At 39.1% G+C, this 23,882-nt stretch overlaps 1 protein-coding gene across 2 annotated transcripts in view; it reads right to left on the reverse strand.

Moving 5' to 3' along the window:
• The window catches only part of LOC109856259 (potassium voltage-gated channel subfamily H member 6), a 109,306-nt gene that overhangs the window by 50,033 nt on the left and 35,391 nt on the right, over positions 1-23,882 (reverse strand). The window contains exons 4-6 of one of the 2 annotated variants that reach the window (XM_020431317.1): positions 19,734-19,866; positions 2,398-2,596; positions 1,101-1,266 (exon numbers count right to left, since the gene is read on the reverse strand). In XM_020431317.1, coding sequence (XP_020286906.1) covers positions 1,101-1,266; positions 2,398-2,596; positions 19,734-19,866 — 498 coding nt within the window. Of the gene's footprint in view, positions 1-1,100; positions 1,267-2,397; positions 2,597-19,733; positions 19,886-23,882 lie in introns of those variants that run through there. The other variant, XM_020431318.1, reaches the window with a different exon arrangement.

Raw genomic sequence — 23,882 nt, forward strand, 5'->3', positions numbered from 1 at the left:
AAAAAATCAATTCTCATTATTATGCAAGTAATACAAACACACGAAAGAAAAAAAAATGAGCATATATTCTCTCCCTGTTCGAGGAATCTCTTTTTATGAAATAATTTTTTTTTTTCCATATCCCCGATATACACACACAGACAAGTGTGGGAAGAGACACAGCGAGACTTATCTATCATCCAATCTCTATTTGCAAACACGCAAAGAGGCTCGCGTATCCCATGAGCTACATCGACGTGGCTCGCGCGACGTTATAAAGCGCTTCGCTCGCAACCGCACGGCACGGAAGGCCAGATGGTCACTTATCTGTCAACACTCGCGGCATGAAACGTCGCATGCAACGACGATATTATTATTATTATTATTATTATATCGCGATACTATTAATTATTATTTAACCGCGATGTACACATATTATACGCGTACCGTATATACGCGCGGTTTGTTACACGCCTCGTTTCGTACGTAAGACAATACACGGCCGTATAAAAACGCGCGTACGAGATGTTTCTTGACACGACGTAAGAAAATTTTTCACTCGATCGGAAAAACATACGGTTGAGGTTTATCGTGGTGTTTGCAAAAGTCTTCGCGAGGTGAGTCATGGCCGGCGCGATCGTAAAGCAAACGATATTTGTTGAACTTGTCAAGAGAAACTACATTAGCCTCTTGAACCTGTCGGGAATCACCGATGTAATTACCCATCGAGCAAACAGGACTGACTGCGATATTGCCTTAACGTGCCGAGTAAAAGGTTTACGCATTATTCGCGAAATAATCGATAGAGAGAAAGACAGAATAAAGAAAAAATGTACATCCATTAATCATTTATTATAAAATTATTATCGTTTCTTATCCATCGCTCTTGTTAAGTTCGTCGAAGAGTCAATGTCACGCCGACCATGACTGAAACATAACGGCAGCTAGGGGTAACAACATACGTATCGTCGGCCATAAGAAATAAAACACCGCTTCACAAAGAAAGCGCTAATATGCCAGGTCAGACAACGCGCGGATACGAAGAAGAATAGAGTAAAAAAAAAAAAACAAAAAAACAAAAACGGTAATTACAAAAAGGGAGAAATAATCTGTGTACTTACAGACGCTGCAGGTGAGGCTGCGACAAGGCACCCTTGTCGTTTCCGGTTTCACGGCTCTCCTCGAGATCGCGTCCAGACTCGCCGCGTGTGAAACGCTCCGCGACGGACCCTCCGCGACACCCGACGACGAGTTACCGCCTTCCCAAAGTCCCGATTTTTGCGAGACCTGAAAGTCACGTCGCAACATTATCGCTTAAATTACTCTCGTCTTACTTTTTTAATTTATATGTAATTAAACGAAAAAAAATATATACTCTCAAAAAAGGCAACTCTTTCATCATAATTTATAGAAGAAAACTTTAATTAAATAAATTCACGAATAATTATTTCATTTCTCAATTTTTTTTTTTTCGTCAAAGTTTTCGTAAAAATTATAAAACTTTCAAAAGTAAATCTTTCCGCGGTCTTTACGTCGGCAATCGTTATCCTTAAAACTCGCGGAATCCCGTGTCGGAAAGCACCGCTTTCGGACACGTGCAACCGATCCTATTAGCTCGGTTTGATAGCACGGTCGGCATCCATTACGTCCAGCCGTCGGGACGTGCTTGTGAAATTGAAACGGACGGAAGAGGTGTATAGGTGGGGTATGAGAGATATAGTTCTGCTCGGTCGTGTGTCGTGTACAAGAGCTTAACGTGTGCGCCTCTCGGATTGTATAGTAGCCGCTCGTGCACGCGCTATTAACTCTCGCGCGTATGCCCGTGCGATAACCTTTGCTCGTTCCGCGGCTATACCTTCGTATCGCGCCGACAAACTTTGTCCCGGAATTTCGGGCTATCGCCGCCACGTGCATGCCGAACGCGCGTTTAGCGCTCGTTACAAACGGTACAAACACGTTCGAAGAGAACGCGAATAAAATGAACGTTTCTCGTCGGCAGTTCTTTCCTTTCCGCGTTCAAAATGCCCGTATTTGTTCACGTAGCACTCGCGCGTGTCTTGCGAATTTGTATCGTTTGCAGAATTTCATGTGAAGCGAGCACAACGCGAAACTCGAATTGTTAACAATTTATGCTCTTTCTACAGTTTCTATAATCTGTCGCAATTAAAAAATTTAATTGCTATCCCTCTCTAAAAGACAAAACAATTAAAAATACAATAAATTCCCCGGAGTATTTTATTCGTTTTAGAATTGAATACGTGCATGACGCACGTACATGTACAACTAAAAGCATTCGTTTAATTAACGGATTACGATATGGTGCATATATTTCTGGACGTTATTTCGCGTTATATTACGCCGTAATAGAGTTGCTTTGTCGCCCGCGGTTTTTTTTTTTTTTTTTTTTTTTTTACTTACGTCACTTACTCCCTCGGGACTGGCAATGGGAGCGGTGGTACCGGGTTGTGGTACGACGCCCGGACTGGTCGCCGACGTTGTTGCGCCACCGTTGTTGTTGTTGCCCCCGACCGGTGGCGGCGGCAGACCAGGCGGGGGCGTGCCGGTTCTCCCTGGGCCCCAAGATTCCATCATTGTGGGCGAGCCACATGTTAACGGGCTGAAAAACACATTAAACAAAATGGTCAGCTGAGCTTCCACTGAAGAGTCGCAAAGAATTATACTTTTTTTTTTTTTTATGAAAGAAAAAACAAGTACTAAAAACAACTCCGCCTCTCTCTCTCTTTGTTTTTGAAGAATGTATAAAATTTATTAAGTTCTTGAAATTCGTTTCTTCCGAGTAAACTTGTACAACACTCAGAATTTTATCGGAATTGAAAGTAATCTCTTTGAGAATTCTAATATCCAGGATACCTCCCTCGTCTCATGAAAGATTCAAGAGACGGAAGCGATTAAAAAGATAAACAACGGTTGTCGCGAGTAAATTCGCGATACATTATTTATTTATGGAAAATGAAATTTCTCCGGTATGAACGCAGTAAAAAAAAAAAAAACAAACAAAACAAAACTACGAAACAAACACCTTTCCATTAATCGGACGGAAAATTGCAACGCGACGGTCGGACATAAGTAACCGCGATACCGGGGAAATAACGTTAATCCGGAAGATGGCTCGCGCGTGTAACCCAAGCTCGCAAATGGCCGCGCGGCGAGCGGGGATAGCGAACGACGAGAGAGAGGAATTGTATAAATTCTAAGGTTATATGGGGGTGGTCGATACCGCGATACGGAACGGAGGTCAGACCTCCGCGAGTGAAGTGTGTCAGTGTTAGGTCAGACTCGGCAAAATCGATAAACACCTTCAACCTGCGGAACGAACACACACGCGTGTTCGTGCGTCGATCTGTGCGTGCATCGCTCGCGATTGCAAAATACATCCGATGACGCAGTCGTTGCGTTGAGGTTGAAGGTGTTTATCGATTTTGCCGAGTCAGACCTCCGCGAGTGAAGTGTGTCAGTGTTAGGTCAGACTCGGCAAAATCGATAAACACCTTCAACCTGCGGAACGAACACACACGCGTGTTCGTGCGTCGATCTGTGCGTGCATCGCTCGCGATTGCAAAATACATCCGATGACGCAGTCGTTGCGTTGTCGTTGTTTTGTTGTTAACCCCACTTTTTACGATCCCCGCTTTGTTTTTCCGCGCGTTTATACTCGCAGACAAGTAAATTCCGGGGTCGATTCCGGGATATCGTCGCTTTTGTAAACCGCGTTCAATTTGCAGATGATGCATTTGTAAAGCGGTGAGAGTTTCGATCAGAAGAGAATTATTTACATCGACAAAAATGTCAGCCGTATATACATTGCGCCGCGAGCAGCGAGTGCATGCACGAAACAACAAGCCCGTATGTGCGACAACACGTGCAACGAGTGCGCTGCATAATGCAATGGTCTCTCATGAGGCGCCCGCGGGAACCATTTGCTCGCGACCGCAACTATCCAATTAGCCGCTTCATTAAATTAATTGTTTCTCCTATTGTCAGATGTGTGTGACTGTGTAAATTAAAAAGATAAGTAGCGAAGTAGCGCACCTTCGCTGGGCGCTCGACCTTCAAGCGTATTCCTTACGACAGATTCGTCGAGAGAGAGAAAGATTCTAGTAGGCGAACCTACTTAGAATCACACACCACACGAATGTCCGAAACAAACACTCGCGAAGATTTTGCAGTTCAGTCTGCGACGCGTCCGCGCGGAAATCCGGTCGTTAAATTAGCGACATCGTGTGCATTACAATGTAATTAGAAAGACGCGTATTATCTCAGTAACAATCAAGTTTACCACTTCGCCACGACGGGGAGAGTCTCAGCGTCGCGTTAAGGTAAATGTCCCAATTAGTGACACACTTACCTCATCGTGACAATAAATTTAAAAAATTATCGATATATATGTTACAATAAGTACATAAAATTAATTTTTTTCGAAAATGTGGACATTTAAGATTTTGATAAAATTAAATTTTCTTACTTATTTAAAAATCTGTAATTTATTTATAATATTATTGTAAATATCGTTTTTGTACCTATTAGTGACACATGACTTAAAAAATTGTCCCAATTTGTGACACATGTTGCCTATATCAATGATAGGTAATAGGCGTACAAATGTCCCAATTATTGACACGTCATAGAAATAAAAGCGTCCCTATTATTGATACGTTTTAGAAATAGGAACGTCTCTTATTATTGACACGTCATAGGAACGTATCTTTACTGGTATATAATGAACATGAAATTTGACTTTATTAGTTTTGACATTAAGTATTTTTATTGAATCATTATATATTAAGTCATTATAACATATATATTTATTATAATAGAAATATAGTGTATGTATTTATGTGATATATATTAACATTTTATTATAATATTTATACAATGTTATTATAATAAGTATATATTTATTTTTTTATCCATTGTTATTTTAATCACTTGCAGTTTTATTTTTATTTTTTTATTACTTAGAATAAAACTTTTTTTATTTTTTAATCTACTGTCTTCTTATTTGGAAACTCTTTTCTTCTTAGTTTTTGGTTGGTTTCTTTCTTTTTTCAAAACTCCTTTTAGTTTTGTTTCCTCTTGTGTTCTCTTTTTTTTTATAGCATTGTTTTTTTCTTTTTTCAAGACTCTTTTTAGTCTTGCTTCTTCTTGTATTCTCTTTTTTTCTATAGCATTTTCTTGACGTTTTTTCTTTCTTTTTTCAATTTCTACTAATTTCTGAAATTTTTCAGCAGCTTTAGCAGTGTGATATTCTTGCCATTGAGCGGAAGTAGCCACTGACGGAATTTTCTCTTTACTTCGACGCTTTTTTGTCTGTGTTTTTTTATATTCTGGCCAAAATAAAGTAGATCTAAAGACTTCTGGCACTCCAGAAGGGATATTATCATGTTCTGTAGTTTGAGTATCTGTAAATTTTTTATTTGTATATAATAAAAAGATTATTTCACGTACATAAACGTTTTTAAATTTAGATTATATACCAATTTGACTCGAAGTGGAAGCTTCACAAGATGTGTCATTAATAGAAGAACTTTTTTCTGTATATTCTGTAGTTTTGTTATCTGTAAATTAATTATTTGTAGATAAGAAAAAAATAATTTTACATACATAAACGTTCTTACATTCAGATTGTATACCAATTTGACTCGAAGTAGAGGCGTCACAAGATGTTTCATTAATAGAGGAACTTTTTTCGTTAGCCAAAGAAATAAATCTAAAGTTCAATCACATTTTAATCAGATATTATGTTTTAACTAAGATCAATCAATAAATAAAATCTGAATAAAAAAATAATTATATTACATGTGCCACATACTTACTTATCAGAAAAAGTGTCTTGATTTGTAGAGTTTAAAATCATTGCCGAACTTTCTTGATTGTTAATGTTATCTTGAAATATAATAGGTGATATTTCTGTAATATCAGCGATTTGTATATCAGCTTCACCAAATTGTTCAATTACTTCATTAATAACAGGAATTTCAATTTTTTCCAGCATACACATAGAATTTTCAGTATTTTCACTGACCATTAAATCATCCTCATTTGTAATTACTAATACATTACATGTTGTATCAAAATTAGACGAAGTTTCAGTTTCATTTTCAATTATATCTATTGTGGCATTATTTGTAATCTCACCGATATCAATATTTGTAGTAAAATTCTCTTCTGTATTAGACTGTACAATATCTATCGACACTTCTTAAAAGAGAAATTGAAAAATAACGTGGATAGAAATTAAAAGAATAGTAAAAATAATAGTAAAAGTAATAATAAAAATAATAAAGTAACAAAAAAAATAGAAAACATAAATATCAAAGCAAAAGATATAAATTAATAGTGGAAAATTAGAAAAAATTACTTGGAAGATTTTGAAGTGATAANCAAAAGTTAAAAAGTCCTTTGTCTTCAATTTTACCGTCCCAAATTCCTTTTTTCTTAGCATTTCTGAAAGCTTCTAATACCTCGACATTTATATATTGTTCGAAATATTTCAAATATTTTTGTTGCTCTTTCTTTGAAAATTCTTGAACATTAGTAGTGTTATTTATCTTTTGTTTCATTAACAAGTTGTTATATTGCAAAGCATCCGCAGAAAATGGAAAAAGTCCACATGCTCGAAAACCATTAACCATTATTTCTGGAACATTCAAAGTTTGTATGCTTTTGTTCAGTAATGATCCAAAGTCTTCCTTTCTTAAGCGTTTTCCAGATTCGATACGCCATTCTTGCACCATTTTCTTCCAGGCCGCTTTTAATGGACGAAAAAATGCTACGTCCAAAGNTTGCATTAGATGAGTAGCATTCGGATATAAAGCTATTAATTCGATATCATTTTGAACACAAAATTGTGATAATGGCATTGTTAAATGGGAACAATGACCGTCGACATATAAAATAACAGGACGAGCGATCTCATTTTGTAAAAGCCATGGATGAAATATATTGCTTANGTATTCAAAAAATGATTCTGCCGTCATCCAGCCTTTATCAGATTTTCCAATACCCCAACCATGTGGTATACTTTGAGAAATACTATACGGAATTCGTTGATAGGGAAACATAATCATAGGAGGAGGCAATTGACCACTAGCATTTGTCATAAAAAGAACAGTCAAACATTCTTTGTCATCATTTTGTGTAAAATTATATACGGCTTTATCTCCTTTTTTTACTAAAACACGTTCTCCTTTTGGACAAAGAAAGAATGCCGATTCATCGCAATTAAATATCCGAGATTTATCAATATCGATGAGTTTACATTGTTCCAAATGTTGCTTTACTTCTGCAAACCATTCTCGTAGTACTGTCTCTGTTACAGATGCTCGATTATGAGNAAGATTTTGTGAAATTCTTGATGTAATTTCTGGATGTCGTTTTAGAAAGGATTCGTACCAATGATGTCCAGGACGTCCATCTTTGAATGGTGTACATCGTGTCAAACTTTTTATCAATAATTGCACGNTATTAATTAATTGACTTTTTGTAATAGGAAAACCGCGCTGACTAAGATGCATAATCCATTTCACAATTTCAGCTTCTTCATCTTTAGTTAGAAATGGTGTTGGACNCACGTTTTTTCCAATTGGCAATTTTCCTTTGTATTTATATAAAAGTGTTGTTCTGGGTATGCCCATTGTTTTACTTACATTGTGGATAGTTTTTCCAAAACGGACAGCAATGAGAGCTTTTTCGAGATCATCATCTGAATATTTTTTTCTCGACTTTTGAGCTGCCATCTCTAAATAAAACTGTTTAAAATATATAGATAATTATTGAAATCACAAATTGTAAAAACTAATGAATATTTTAACACTTACTACAGAACAATTTATATTTTAACGTAGAAATTNTACTAAATAACTACTTATCACAAATCACTTACTTAGTAAACAATCATACTCACAAGTACTTACTTATTAGGTTAGGGACTCTACCGAATCTGTCACAAATTGGTACAGAAGTATGCATGTCCCTATTACTGACTTAATTATGACAATTTANTGATTAGAAACTCGTATTTGTATTAATTTTTTATATTCGGAAGGATAAGTTACGATATTGATGCTATTTTCAATTTAATAATGATTGATATTTATAAATTTTGTTTTTTTTACAAATAGGAACGTTTTTATCGGTTTTTTTATCATATTTCTTTCGATTGTCAGTAATAAAGACAACAACTAATTTTAGTACCGATTAGTGACACATGCATTAATTTAAAAAAATATGTATCTTATGATGTTTTCAATTTATTTACAATGTTCTTTAATATCTACTTAACTTTAGATGCTTCTTTTTTATTAACTTTTAGATCAATAATAGTTAGAATCAATTGATGAAGGAACGTCAAAATGATCGTCGCTTCATAAGACAACTGCTTGATTTGCCATCTTTGGCCGCATGCTTACAATAATAATATTTTAGCGTTTATAAAAGCTTTTAATTTTACTTAAAGTTTCTTGTAATAGATAATATGTGCAATTTTGAATATTAACACGTTTTTTAGAATAAACATTAATCTCTATTGATTTATTTATTGAGAAAAAGAGATACGACTGTCACAAATTGGGACACTGTCACTAATTGGGACATTTACCTTATAACAATTTGCCTGATATTTTCGCGAGCGGCGCGGCATCGACATCATCAGCGTCGCTTGATTATCGCCATTCGGATTTAATTAATTAATTTCGCGCTCCACATGCGCCGAGGATTTAATGCGAGATTAGTCGGCGCGCTCGATAAAACCGGGGCCTCGCTAATTGGACGTAAAGACTTGAATTCCGGAGAGTAACGAATGCGGAAGGGGTGAATGACGAGACGGGAAGGGGAGAGGCGAGGTCCCGCTTAATTCGCCGGCGAGTTTCCACGCGGTGGAAACGTCGGCGAGTTTTATATAATGGCGTGCGCCTCTCCCGCTCGCCCTCCATCCTTTCGTGCCGATACTGTTAAGGATGAGAACGCGGCTGATATCCGTTTGGAAACTGTCCAACGTATTCGACACAACGAACGGCGAATCGCCGACACGAAACCGCCCTCATAAGACGAGCGAGAGGAGGAGCGACTCGTCGATATATACACACACACATAAAGAGAGAAACAAAAATCCTCCCGTCGCACGACCCCTTTTCGCGAGCTCTTGTCTTCGCCATCCCCCTCGGCAATTTGTATGCATGAGCAAAGAAGTTGCAACGGGTCAAGTTCATCATTTAGGCAAATGAAAGAAGATGCGGCATACAAAAAAAAAAAAATTGTGACGAAAAAAACCCCCCGTGTGCACTTTGATTTCGAGATTGCAATCTTTTCTTTCGCGATCGAACAAAAACGATTCGAGAGAGAGAGAGTTAAAACGCTCCGTTAAAGATGCATCAAAATGTTGCGGAACTTTTAACTTCAATTTCATTATGGCGCATAAATCAGAACGGCAGATTCGTGTTTTCAAGGCTTTTGGCGTTTTCGAAGACGGAACTATTAGCGACGAATGGAGTTATTGGCCACGAGAACAGTTGGATACCGTCAGCGAAAAGAGATCGATGGAACCCGCGCCGATATTTATCGCGGTTATTTCGCGTTCTGCGTGTCGCAGGGGAACTGAATTTTATCGCCGGATGCGATCGGCCGACTCGCGAGCGCGGTGGATTTATCGACGTTTATACAGCGTCGGTGTAACCCTGACATCGATTCCCTAACGGGGAATGTTGACAGAATGATTTCGTAATAGAAATAGATGCACACACATAATGTTACGCTGTTGTTGTTTGCAAACAAAAAAAAAAAAAGAACGTTTAATCGTTTTAAATCGGAGTTTTCATCGGAAAAATGCAACAATTTTTCCCGCATACAGAGAAACACAGTTCACAGTTTAAAATAATAAACACACGTATGTTCATTTTTTCCTGTTAGCATTTTGTGATTGTTTTGAAAAAGGGGGGTGGAGAAAATAGAGAAATATTTCTGGCTAGTAAGTTAATAATTCAATTTTCTTCAAATTAACTAAACCCCCACAATATTACTTTTCGATTTCGATACGACGTACGGCTGAAAAACTCATTTACGTGCAATTTTCTCGAGCAGAAAAATATCAGATTGCGTTTTATTTGTTCGCATGTCAATAATTTCCGCGCGACGTGTAGTTAGCGCTCCGGTGACATTTCCAACGGAAACGGCACGTCTGCAGTGACGATAATTTGTTTTCGAACGAAATAGCCGCGGAGTTACGGAAGCGATCGTCGCTTCTCCCTATTACCGCGCGAAAACCGCGCCGACATTATTCCAAATTATTGATCGTTTTTGCGATTAAAAAAAAAAAAAGATAAATAGACTATCGTGTGACTACTTTTTTAGTTCGGCTTTCAAGGAAATGACTCGCGCCGCTCGAATGCACAACTCCTTTCATTTCGAGTCGCGCGCGCATTGCGCGTGCGCATTATACAAAAAACAAATGATTTTCTAGCTGTCAGAACAATAATAAATATTAATTTGTTTATTTTTTCGGACAATTTGTTTTATCACGAAGAAAGCTCGAAACTGAAACCGCGCTCTCTCGCTACGATTCGACTATAATCTTTTATTATAATCAACCGTATAAATACGCAAGAGAGTCTCCTCTTAGATTAGATTCTAATACACAGATGTGTTGTATAATTCAATCAAATTACATTGTTGCTCCACGCCTTCTTCACCCTCGCGCACGCTATCGCTGGGTGTGTTAACAAGAAATTAAGGCGGAAAATAGCGTTCGCATGTTTATTATATAAATCAGATTTGCGACGCCACACACGCGGTTTATAAACGCGCGCTTTAGCACATAATTCCGCGGTGACATTTGGTTATTGTTACGGTTTTTATTGGTATTAATTTCACGACATTTTTAAAACGGTAACGCGTAAAAGGAAATTGATTTTTCCGATTTTCCGTGGAAAATTTAATCCCTGCAACGTTGCGTTATTTAAATATTTGTACATACTGTTAAATTCATTAAATTCGTTTAGAACATAAACTTATTGCTCGGCGATGTGATTTTATTACGCTACGATTAATTATATATAGCGGTTTAGATTTTTCTCTTAATTGTCTCGTGATACCCAACGGCTGTGCGCTGCCAGTCGTTATGACCTCAAAAGCTGTTTTTTACGATTCCTACGTTAATTAACTTCAAAGCGAACTCGCTCCCCATCCTTGAAATCAACGAGTGCGTGTTCTCACGCGAAGGTCTTCGGGAGCGTGTGTTTTGAAATTTAGTTTATTTCGCTCGGCCAAAAATCGTCGATGAGCGTCGGGAATTTCAAGAAATCTTTTACGATATAATTCGAGTAATCTAAGATATTAAACCCTGTAATTTCTCCTTCTTGCGAGTTGAACTTGTACCGCGTGCGCGACTCGTTACTCGATTCCAAGTAAATGTTTCCTAGAAATGACTATTCGTGAAACACACGCTTATATTCGATTTAATGAAAGTTCTTGCAGTTCGCACCAACGTAATTCAAACAAAATTGTCACGTAGAAACGAATATAAACAAATCGAATGTGTGCTTTTATCCGCTTTAACAAAATGCGATGTAGTAAAAACAATATTTAATTAAATTGTAATAACTTTCAATTACGCGCGTTGTTTTTTTTTTTTTTTTTTTACACACAACAAATGACTAAAATCACAATCAAGAGGCTGAAAATAAAAATACGCAAAAATCACAGAATTTATTATCATCTCTCCGTTAACGCGAGATGTAAATGCGAGAGATGCGCAACAATCTGTTCGAACTGACACACGTTGACGAATAATAAACGGCTGACAAATTATCGTCGCTCTCGGCATTACTTCGAGTCACACGTTCGCGCACAACTCACACGTTCTTGCGCTGTTCTCGCGCGTCATACATTTTTACGTCTTTCATGACGTTACGACGAGTGTAACAACGGCCTATTGAAGAAAAAAAAAAAGTCCATTGTCATCCGGCATTCGTGTCCGAACCTTTGCACACGTCATGACGCTTGCGTGCCAGTCGTGGCTCACCCTGAAACACATACCGCGTCACCTTGAAATCCACCTCCGTTCGGTGACTATCTGACTTCTTTTGATTTTCGAACGCAGTTTCCTGAGCCGTGTCCTGATGGCGAGAAAATTTGACCTAACGCATTTCGAGCACATTTTTCACTGTCAACGAAAAACATTTTGCACTCGTGTTTCAGAGCTCCGCTGAGATAACTTCTCCGTATTACCATATGAAAATTGCGCAAACAGTTAGCGCGTTGTTCCGAGGTGTGTGTAACACAGAAAAAAAAAACAAACCTTATTTCACGCACCTTAGCGCAATATCTTTAAATTACTCGTTTCTCGCGCTACTAAGTAACGGAGGGGAGATGAGCGATTCGTCTTCCGCATCGGTTAAGTCACCTTGACGACGCTGACCCTGCGACCCCGCGGAAACAACAGGTTTAGAACTATATCGAACATTGATCAACGTGTCCCGTAGTAGGATAGAGTTTAATGCTTGTTGTAAATCACACGGCGATCATGCGCGGCGCCCGGGAAAACAACGCGACGGAAGCCCGTAACCTCATAATCATCACGGAAGACTGCTGCGAAGCCCGTTACACATTTGTCAACGTCGCGCGGTAAAGTCGCGCTGTTTACGGTGACGCGAAAGTTTCGATCCCGCACGAGAATCCGTTCGGCGTGTGTGTATAAACGTCTCTCTACGTGCGAAACCGGCCAATTTTCCGTCGGCAAATTTTCCCCAGACTCTCGTGAATATACCCGCTAATTTGCCGCCTATCCGAACTGCAAACCTACGAAATGAATCTTCTGGGGCTCGCGCTGGTCGATAGTACACCCGAGGAAAACCCAACCTCGAAATCCCTCCTAGCCGCGAACTTCCGTGGCACAAAATGCCGCCTGTCGGGAAATGCCGCGAGGGGCAAGGGATTATCCAACTCGATTTGTACCCGGATGGGTGGAGCCTGTGAAATTAGCTCATCCCCGACGAAGTTGGGATTATCAAAACCGCGCGCCTCATGCCCCGGTACTTCGCGCGGCCGGAAAACTCCGTCGCGCGCGCTATCGGTTTATAATCGCATTCTCCCGAAAAGCGGTCTCCCTCGATTAAATGTTGCATCAAGGCGAGGATTATATTTCCGCGAGCGAAGCTCTTAGAGTTAGAAATCAAGTAAAATTGAAAGTTTTTTTCGGATTAAAAATTATTAGCGCGTTTTCAAAGTTTGCAGCGCGAACTCTGCTAACTCTGGTGTTCAAATCTCTCGGGCTATAAATATACATTTAGAAAATTCGTCGAACTGGCTCGAGCACACACACAAGCAGCTTCTCGTACATATATACTACGTAACTAACTCCCATTTATTACACCTCCGGTTGGAAATCGCGCCGTTGCGTGTTAACGAGGTTTGCTCTTAAAACGTTCATTGATCCCAATCCACTACACAGCCGCCTACTTCCGGTTTAGTACCATCCACCCTATCGTAGATACGGCGCATTTTGCCGCACTTGTGTGCTTCACGTGTCTTAAATGCGGTTCTCGAGTTGCTTCATTGATCACGCTCTTTTTTGCGAGATAAAATCTCCCGGGCGCACAAACGCGCTCATTCATTCAAGTATATACGTTTCACAGCCAGTCAGTAAATACTTAAAAACTTCCACTTCAATAAATTTACACGAGCTGAGCTTTCCTAAGACGGCGTCATATTTTATCTTGTACATAAGATTTTCATTATTTTCTCTCTCTCTCTTTATTTGAGAATTAATTATAATATTTTTTTCGCGTTATTTTAAAATTAGATAAGAAGATAAACGAAGAGATTTCTTATATACGTGATGCGAGTATATCATCCTGTATCAATTTATTACATTGAAAATTCAATCCAAATCTCACGTTGTGTAAAAATTTACACAAAAAGAAATACGCAACAAACATCCAGATCGTAAGATTTCTGTGACCGTTTAAATTTCGCGTTGTGTTAGTTTGAAATTAATTTTAATTCTTATTTTGATTTTCATTAATTTTTTATTTGCGTCAGTTCGGCGTCGTTGAAAAAATACAATTGTTCAAGTGTCAAACGGAATTCTACAGAACTTAGTAGATATATAGTTTCGTTAGACACGCCACACAAATCTCTTTTCAAGGCAACTCAATTTCAGCTAAACTTCCCATCCTTGCCATTAATCCAAATTAAGCCCGGTCTTGCGATAAAGTCTATCACAAATAAAGAAAGCACGACACACGAGAGAGAAACTCGAGCGAACGAGAGAAACACAGAGAGCTTGGCAAAAAGCAGAAAACTCGTTTCCGTTTCTTGTCTTGAATAGCCTTACAACGATCCGAAACTCTTCAAAACGTTACATTGTTCGCGACATTGCGTGCTGTGGGCGCGAGTCGCCTTGAAATGCGCAGCACAACACCCCTGACGAGGGGGATATTCCCCTTTGTCACCGTCGTCGCTTTAATGGAGCTTTCGGATTATTCAGGAAACGAGAGACGCCATTCGCGAGCCGCGAGGAAACAAAGTTTCGCCATCCGCAGATGCGCGCAAAACCGTCGTCTCTCTTTCCGTCGCGAAGTTTTTTTCCGAGAGGGTACAACTTTTTCGCCGCAATAAGCACCACTTGGTCCCTATTTTTCACGTCGTTTCACATCGCCGCGGGATTCCTCGTGTGTCTGATAACAGTGTTCCTTTAACCGCGCGAATATGAAAGAGTATCCCGCCAGTGAATACATTAAGCTCATGAATAAAATGTATAAAATATTTATCCCTCTCCCTTTTTTTTTTTTTTTTTACTTTAATACATCACAAAGTGCTACTTCCTTTGACGATATCTGTGACAAAGTCAATTGTATACATAAATACAATCAATTTTTCTAGATTTTATTCACCAGATTCACGCGGCAAAAGATTTAAACCTAAATTCTGTAAACCCCGGACACACTAATGTGTCCGAGCGATTCTTGAAAATGAGAAAATCTTATTAACTATTTGGCAAAAGAATTTTTAAAACATAAAAAAAATATATCAAAACCAATGTTATTTCCTTAACACAGAAGATGTTGAACAAAGTCCCATGAATTTTTACAGAGTTTTTGCAACGTTTTAATAAACAAGAATTGCGTCATATATAAATGTACAGGATACGTTTAAAAAAAAAAAAACGTTTACAGGATTAGGGTTAATTTATGATGATTCATGAGAGCAGAAGGTAAGTCGTGCCAAACGTGTTTTCAGATATTTCACAATGCCGTGATTTGCAAAGGCGCTCGTTTCAATTTGCATTCAGCTTGACCCTGTAGTATCTGTATGTGTGCGCGCGCTTGTGTGTATAAATTAATTGCATATTTGAATATCGTATCGTAATGATACGTATGGCAAATAAATAACCTTGATGGTATTTCTGGTCTTGCAACAAATATTGTTATTGCGAAACAATACGTACAAACGTTTATCACATCTCACTCTTTGAGTTTTAATATAAAGAAACTTACGCGCGCGATCTCCGTTTTTTAACGCGTTGTTTTTAAGCGTTACGTTGTATCGCGCAATACCGAGTGAATAGAAATGACATGTTAATTTATTTCTCGTAACATCGTAGACATCGTGAATATGCTCGCGCTGGAGGTTACTACATTACGCAAATGGGAATTTACGCGAGTACGTCCCGGCATATTTCGAGTTTATTACGCATTCGTGCATAAGGGAGGGGGGGAGGGGGTTGGGATCTCGACGCGCGATCGTGCGGTACAAGCTCGCATTTTCCACGGCATCTATCTTCGTCACGCATTGTGTCCGCGGCTCGATTAGGGCCGCCGGCTTTTTGATTGTAGCCACGTCGTCGCGTGCAACGCTCGCGACTACGTGGCCACCGGTTCACCTTGAAGAAGGAGTCGCCCTGCACCCTGCACGACTCTGTCTCTCTCTCTCTCTCTCTCTCTCTCTCTCTCTCTCTTTCTCTCTTCGTTAGTTTCTGTCCGCCTCAAGGTCGCAGGCGCGATCGCATTATTCTCTGTCGTTTTTCGTGCTTCCCGGTCCTCGAAGTGGTTTATGCGCCGTCCGTCCTAAGCCGCGTTGCGTGCCGCGCACGAGCTTGCAACCCTGAAGCGAACCCGCCCTCGACAGTTTGCTTTTCAAGCAACCCTGTTGTCTAAACATATACATGTGTCCCGGTGACAATCGAAGGTGGAAAGTTTCAAGGTCTGTACACACACTAGATCTAAGAAATGTGTAATGTAAAATTACGAAGAAAAACAACGCCACTGTGAATTTGCAAATACGAACGATCAATCTCCCCAACTGTAAAAAAAAAAGTAAATAAATAAAATATGTAGCTTGTAGCATCTCTGGAAAAAAGTATGTGAAAAAAATCCTGGAGAAAGTTTAGGAGACTCCTAATGCGGACTTTGCGCAGCGAAGTAATTAAGAGAAATCGATTGCGCGAGATAACACTGATGTATTCCGAACAGGTTTTTATCGAATGTGTTCTTAATATCTTTCATTAAAATTCATGGAAACTGCTCTGAGTTTGTAGTAAATTCGATTTCTCTGTCCTCCGGATCGTGCTCTGCTTACTGACAATAATCATCGAAAAGAACCGAACGGAGAATAACTTTTTCTTCTTCTTCTTCTTCTTCTTCTTTTTCTTCTTCTACCCGCGTGAATCTAGTTTCGGTTGTTTATGATATTTCGTCGTCGATAGAGTCACATTTCGCGAAATCGCGTTTGTCTTTGAACGTCTGGCGGATTTAGGAAGAAACGACTCAGGTGTTCTTTATTGAAAATTCTTTCTCGGCGAAAACATATTTTTCCGCATCTTTACTACGGCGTACAACGCGAAACTTTAGCACACTCGGTCCAGCAATGCGGATGACTCGGCCGCTATTATCGAAAGACAAATGGAGGGTGAAATTAAATTCCTAGGTTTTATCAAGCCAATACACATCATTGTCTGCTGTCTGTTACATGTTTCTCCTGTCGCGTTATTAATATCGATACTCAGACATTGTTCCCCGACACACACACACACACACACACACACAAATAGATAATATAAAGCTTTACTGCCTCTTTATTTTTACGAATCAATAAAAAGACAAATTATTGAGACAATTCGGTTTTTAATCGATTCCGATCATGTGTCGTAAGTTTTGTTCGCACTTTTAAAACATATACGACACGCAAAATTGTCGAAATTTCTTTTTAATCGGAACAGAGAAATTGATGGGGCGAATATAATGAGATATAAAACTAAATGCGAAGAGACAAGCTCGGCGCATTAAATGCGATTTGAGAAACTAACACCGCTGGGATTTCCCAGATTTTTCATTCGTTCGGAATTGCGCGATACAATCGCCACGGCCGAAATTGCTCCCGGCGAGGAGATCGATCGGCCGCTCCCAGAGCCACGGAAATAAGCTTCAAGAAGCGCCGCGTCATGCTCGGAGAATAAAACGGGTCTGCGAAAGGTGGATTTGTTCTCCGAGTCTCGTTTCTTTTAACGAGCATCTTGACACGCTCGTAAATCGGCGGGGCGCGATCGATAGAAATTTCTTTATCCGGATCGTGTAACTAGCGTGAGTGTATATATATAATACGCGTGCAAGTCGCAATCGATCGAACAACGACAGCGCGGACCGACGATCGTTGTTTACGGGATTCTTTCATCGTCATTTTCCGAAACGCCCGCCGGTTGTTTACTTGAGCGTGTCGCTCGCGATCGTATGGATTTCGAAGTATTGTCTGTCGAATACTGACACGATCGAATCTCGAGCCGAATCGGAAAAAGCCATCCGGCACGATATCAATACCGACTCCCCGCCACCCCCCTCAAGGCATATGACATATTTTTCCAGACGTACGAGAAATATATGTATACGCGTGTGTTTCTTTCCCGAAATAAAAATGTCGTAAAACAACAACGAGATTTCCGAACGTAATACACATCATCTGTTTCCTCGAATAGGAAATTAAAAATTCAATATACAAATTTTTATAGGAAACACATACACGGGGCGCGCGTGTTCACTGAACTGAGCAAATTCCGACGAAGAGTCATGAAATCAAAGGCAAATATTTAAAATTCTGTATTAGTTTTACTGGTCTTTATTTGTAAACAACTGATCACACTCTGAGGGATTTATCGCAATATCCGAACGATATGTTTCCATTTCTGTCCGCATGTTCGCGGAAAAAAAGAATTCGATTATAAATTATTTGATCGCGAATTTTCTCCACGAATCATATTCCAGCGCGAATCGGTTATACTTTCATAGAATCCGAATAGGTTCGCTAAAATGTTCCCGGTATAAAAAAAAAAAAAAAAAAAAACTAATTCTCGGAACTTCGACTAATAAAATCGACCGCGTCATCGTTGTTATGATTTATTTATTTACGCTTAGCATCTGACGACGAGTAGCGTTTTCGGCACGACTAGAAGAAAGACATTAAAACCGAATTCGATAAAAGTATGATAAATAAGAACCGGAGAGCCGTTTGCTTCCTCGAGTTTATAATATCTATGAATCACGTCGAACAGCGGAGGTTCGATGCAGCCGGCCGACAGCTCGATGGTTGTTTGTCGATCTTTCCGTCAGTTCGATGTTTCCTCACTGGACACGACTGTTTACTCAACCGCGTTTCGACAAAGTCCAGTCGTAATCGTACAACCTGATCACGCACGCCGAAAATGTTACTCGGAAATTTAAATAATAATCTCACGAGAAGAGATATACGCGCAATATACGACGACGGACGTTTCAATTTGATTTTTTTTTTTTTTTTTTTTTCTAAACGATCGAAATAGATCAACCCTTCTGAGGTGTTCCGAGATCGGGAAGAAGGGAAGAAAAGTCCGAGAGACATCTTACACAGAATAATCCGATAATTGAATTTTAAGAATGCAAACGTTGAGAATATAAAAAAAAGAACAGAAACGCGCGCGGAGGAAGCTGGAAGAAGCTTAAATCTTATTACGGCTTGTCGCGCCGTGACTAAAGTTTTAAAGTAATTGGCACCGCGCGAATGTAGGTTAGCCGAGGCTGTGGTTCGCGTACTGTTAATGTCTTCCCGGCTACTTTGCGCGGTAATCGATAGGGGTAACGAGCCACCGAAAAGGCCATCGCTGGCTCGTTGATTGCCCGACTCATCGTCGCGATACCACTGACGCATTGCGATACAAGCGCAATATCGTTAGCGAGGCGAGAGCTACGCTTCGTTACTCTGATTGCCGCGCAGCAGTGGCTCTGCTTAATCAGATGCACTCCACGACACGAGTGCATACTTTATAACACGGGTGGATTACTCTCCACACTTCTACGAATAACAACGCGCAAGCTGAGAAATTTCTAATGCAATTGCGCGTCTTAATTTGCTTTTATCTCAGACGTGATGTGCAAACGCGATTCAACAACATGTGAAGGGAAAAAAAAATAAGTTCACATTTTTCAGCAAAGGTACTACCAAACTAATGTTCATATCGTAAAAAAAAAAACACCAGAGCTCAATCGTGGTAGTTCTGTTTCTGTGTAATAATTTTACAAATAAACAAATAATTTCAAGCTTTATTTTTTATCCGAGAGAGTCGAGAGAGATTAAAGTGAAGTTGTCGCGCGAGAAGAACTTTTTCTTATTTAAATAACAACACCGAGAGTTTGTGATTTCACTGAATTAAAAATTAAGCCGAATATCGCTAGATCCGCGCTCGGAGCCATTCTGTAGAATTAACAAAAGTGACTCACCAGTTCTCAGAGGCGTCCTCGTCGAGGATGGTCCCGTCAGGAAGCCGATGAGGCAAATTAGTCGCCGCGCGCGGTCGATTTCGGACCCTCTGTGGACCAACGACAGCTCGGAAGGACGCCCTTGCCCTGTCGACTGCTCGAGTCAACGTCATTGGGTCTCATTAGTACTGTTAGTAGTTGGTGTTAGAAGCAGTGAGATAAAATAAGCGGTAAAAACGCTTTTGTACAATATATACCTCGCAAGAAACGACAATTACGCCGTTCGCGACGGACGATGTGCATGTGTGGATACGCGCTCACGGCCGTGCGGTTTTTATTATCTGCATCCCCGCGAAGCCCGATTCTAATGTACACAAAACGTGCAGGATAAACATGCAGGACGTGTGCGGAACGCGAGCGTCGTTCGTAATACCTGACATGACCCAGTCTCGCGAAGTGACACGCGCATGTGGTTAAGCCCAATTAAGCAATCCGGTTTAAGCTCGCGTTAACGCTTCTGCTTAAACCAGCTCATATAACGCGACACTCATTATTCTATTATTTTTTTTATCGCTCTTCATTGCTTTAGTACATTTTACCATTTAACACGTTTGTATTCCGTGTCACAATCATCATTATTTTTCAACAATTTAAAAGGTCGTGAAAATTTACAACTAATTATTAAGGTCGAGCCAATATGCCGCGAATGTGCAATTCTAAATATAATTTATTTATCTCGTTTAAAGAAAGTAAACAAATATAAATGTAAATCAATATACTTGGAAATTTCCAAATTTAATTCGAACATTCACGTAAGATTTGCATCTCATATGTGTGTGTGAAATATCCAAGTTACTCTCTCTCTTTGTGAAAATTAAAAAATCCATCGTGCGAAAAAGACACCTTGATCGAAGCCCGGATCTCCCACATCCCGTGCAGACGCTTTCCCAATTCGGCTGCCAAGATAAATTTTTTGTTGCAATGTTTAAATATGAGTTATGAGAAATATGCGGAATGACGCATAATCGTCAATCTGCGTAGATTGCAACAATTTACAATCAGTTTAAAGAAAGTAAATAAATATATGTATGTAATTGCACGTACATCTTTGATTTGACTCGTATCGATATTAATATCATTTAGTTATAAATTATTATTTTATGTGTTTCATCGTATCTCTCTGGTTACAATTGTCGTGTCTTTTTCTTTTCGCGTAAAAAGTACTTACATTTTACATGTTCTGTGATGTCAAATAATTTCTTATTTTCCAGCGTGCTCGGTAATTAATAAATCGATTAACAATTACCGTTTATAATGTCTCTCTCGAGATATTAATGAGCCGAGAAACGCGCGACCGCGGAAGTTAACGATTGATTCAACTTTGCCGAGCTTCTCCACATTGTCGTCTCACCTATCGAACTTGTCACGTCGACTACTGGAAAATTCATTAGCCACATCGTCTCGGCGGGGGATACTTTTCAAAGTCAGTTAATGTCGGATTTTTCATTTGTCGTTTCTTGACGCGCGGTTCGCCCGCAGGTCTGGCATGCAGATGGCAGAGAATCGTACAAATCTCCCGTTTTCCGCTTCGCGTTGCTTGATTTCGCGCCAACCGTTGAACGTCGTGGCCGTTGAACTTTCGTTAAAATATTATGCCTGTCTTCGAACTTTTCTTCGCCGCCAAAATTCGTTGACCTTTGCGCAAAAAACCGACGCGCTGCGAATTTGCAAGAGAGCGAGAGATGCGAATTAGTTTTTTTTTAGCAGATTTTTAGATAGCTTCTCAATTTTGAAGATGACATATTCGATTTCGCGACCAAATATTGTTTTCTCAATTTTGTCATTCTTCGTCAACGGAAAATCGACATGTTTTTTTTTTACGAAATATACGCGTACAAATGCGTCGAAAAATACCGAAAGAATGCGATTATCGGCGAAAACGCACGTAATATTTGCTTGCTACGTTTGAGTGTGCATTGTGCAAATGCGTGTGTGCGCGCGTCGCGGTGAAAAAGAACAAAGAAACTTCTATTAAAAAATATTCGATCTTGGGGGTGGGGAGGAGGGTGCGGATGTAGTTAAGGGAGTAAAATTGCAGCTGTAATCGCTTCCGCGCGCTGAAAATAAAGAATGTACAAAAACGAAAGATAGAAAAAAAAAAAAAGAAAAAATATATATCGACGCGATTGTGACTACGATAGCTGCAATCTCTTCAAGTATATATCGCGAGAGATATCGATCGTTGCAACTTTGTTATTAAATGATAAAGAATCGTGGAAAAGCTGGATAGTAGTCCGTAGAAATGATGTGTCATTGAAGTGAGAATTTTGATTGAATAGTTTCTGAAAGTATTTGTGTTTTTTTTCTACACGATATCAACTTGAACTGAATCAATCGCGTCTAACATCACGACTGACTTTGATGATACGAAGAAAATGGATGGGAACAAATACGAGAGGCCAAATTGAAAATTCTGAATCAAAATAAACGATCTTTCTGAAACAAGAGTTTTTGAGAAATACATAATAATATGATTTTTGAGAAAGATACATAATAAATTTGAATTAGAGCAAATTAACAATCGAGTTCAAATTGATACACGTTACAACATGATATAAAATTTAATTGTAATAATCGCGACAACGGACAATCGATTTATTTAAATATGATGGATTACTCCATCAAATATCCGTTTATTGATTGTATCTTAATGAGGCTAAGGCTGAACAGTCTAAGCTCTTGAAGGAACAATTTCAAACTCTCTGTATGAATTATTGATTATATCGGCGCTTTTCAGAATTCCTCCGCGTTCACAGTTATTGCTATCTCGAGCTAGTTGAAGTATAGCATCAAACTTTCACGATTTTACGCAACAGAGGTTATTAGTTCTGCCTCCTTTCTCAACAATTCATTTAAAACTATGGAGTACATTTTATCTCTAAAGCCAGTAATTATTTGAAAACTATATTTGAGAAAAGAAAAACAAATATATAAAATTTAATAAATTTTGATCAAATTTATACGATTTTTGTATGTAAGCGCGTGTGACGATATAAAGTATCCTTAAAAAACTTGAACAATATTTTTTTGAATTTTTTTGAATAAATTAAAACGTTTATCTCACCGTAATTTAACAAACAAACAATTTTTTTTGTAAAAAAGAAACGTGTAATTTAAAACCACAAGCGGGAACAAAAAAAAACAGAGGGAAGTAACCGCGTCCATTGATTTTCCCTACGCGTGACACGCCTGTGAAAACGGCATTTCCTCGGAAAGTCGAGCTCTTAAACGCTACGCGCGGCTTTCCGCCACGATCGATTTCTGGTACAAGTCTCTCTAACCATCAGCTGAGCTGCTTAGGGGGCGGATTATCAACCAGGAGGTAAGGTGCCTAACGTACCTATAGCTGCCTATTCGAGGGCATAACATTTATTACCGGGTCAGGGTTAACCGTTAGGCGCGCCACACACACGTCCAGCGCTCTGCAGCGTCACTCTAAAAATAGTTTCGCGAGCACTCCAGATATAAAACGCGACCACGTGTCCCGTTCTCCCGTACGCACATATGCACGTATGTGCGTATGCATATGCTCGCTAAACTGGTTCAGGAAAAACGAGAACTTCGTACCGAATATGTAGCACGTTTCGCGCGCGAATTGCGTCTATGTTTCTCATAGCTTTTTTTTTTTTTTATTGAATCATTAACCTTTCCGTAGACAGACTTCTCAAAAATGATCCACTATTTACTTGAACAGACTGGATCTGTGAGTCCAACGCGTCAATTTATAAAATTGAATATTTCTCTTACAAAGAATCAAAATTTTTTAAATTTTGTTTCTTCGAATCGAAAGGTTGAACGATTTTGCGTCGATAAAAGAAAAACAAATTAAAAAATTTTTTATTAGTTTCGAAGATATAAGCGTTGAAAACAAAGAATTATTTCTACCAGAGACACCGGTTTGCAATTATGAGCGGGTCTGGAAGACCCATGTCTGTCCGCGAAAGATTAAGTATGAAACTTGACAAAATATATGTACATATATACATATATCAGTTTTATATTTAATGATCCAATATTAAAGCCAAGAAATACCTATCCTTCAGTTCAAAACTGAATAATAATCGTGAAATTCGTAATTTGGAGGTTTTGTGTACAAAAGACTTTGAAATA

The sequence above is a fragment of the Pseudomyrmex gracilis genome, unplaced genomic scaffold, assembly GCF_002006095.1.
Source record: "Pseudomyrmex gracilis isolate BER0280 unplaced genomic scaffold, ASM200609v1 scaffold_112, whole genome shotgun sequence".
In the NCBI taxonomy this organism is placed as follows: domain Eukaryota; kingdom Metazoa; phylum Arthropoda; class Insecta; order Hymenoptera; family Formicidae; genus Pseudomyrmex; species Pseudomyrmex gracilis.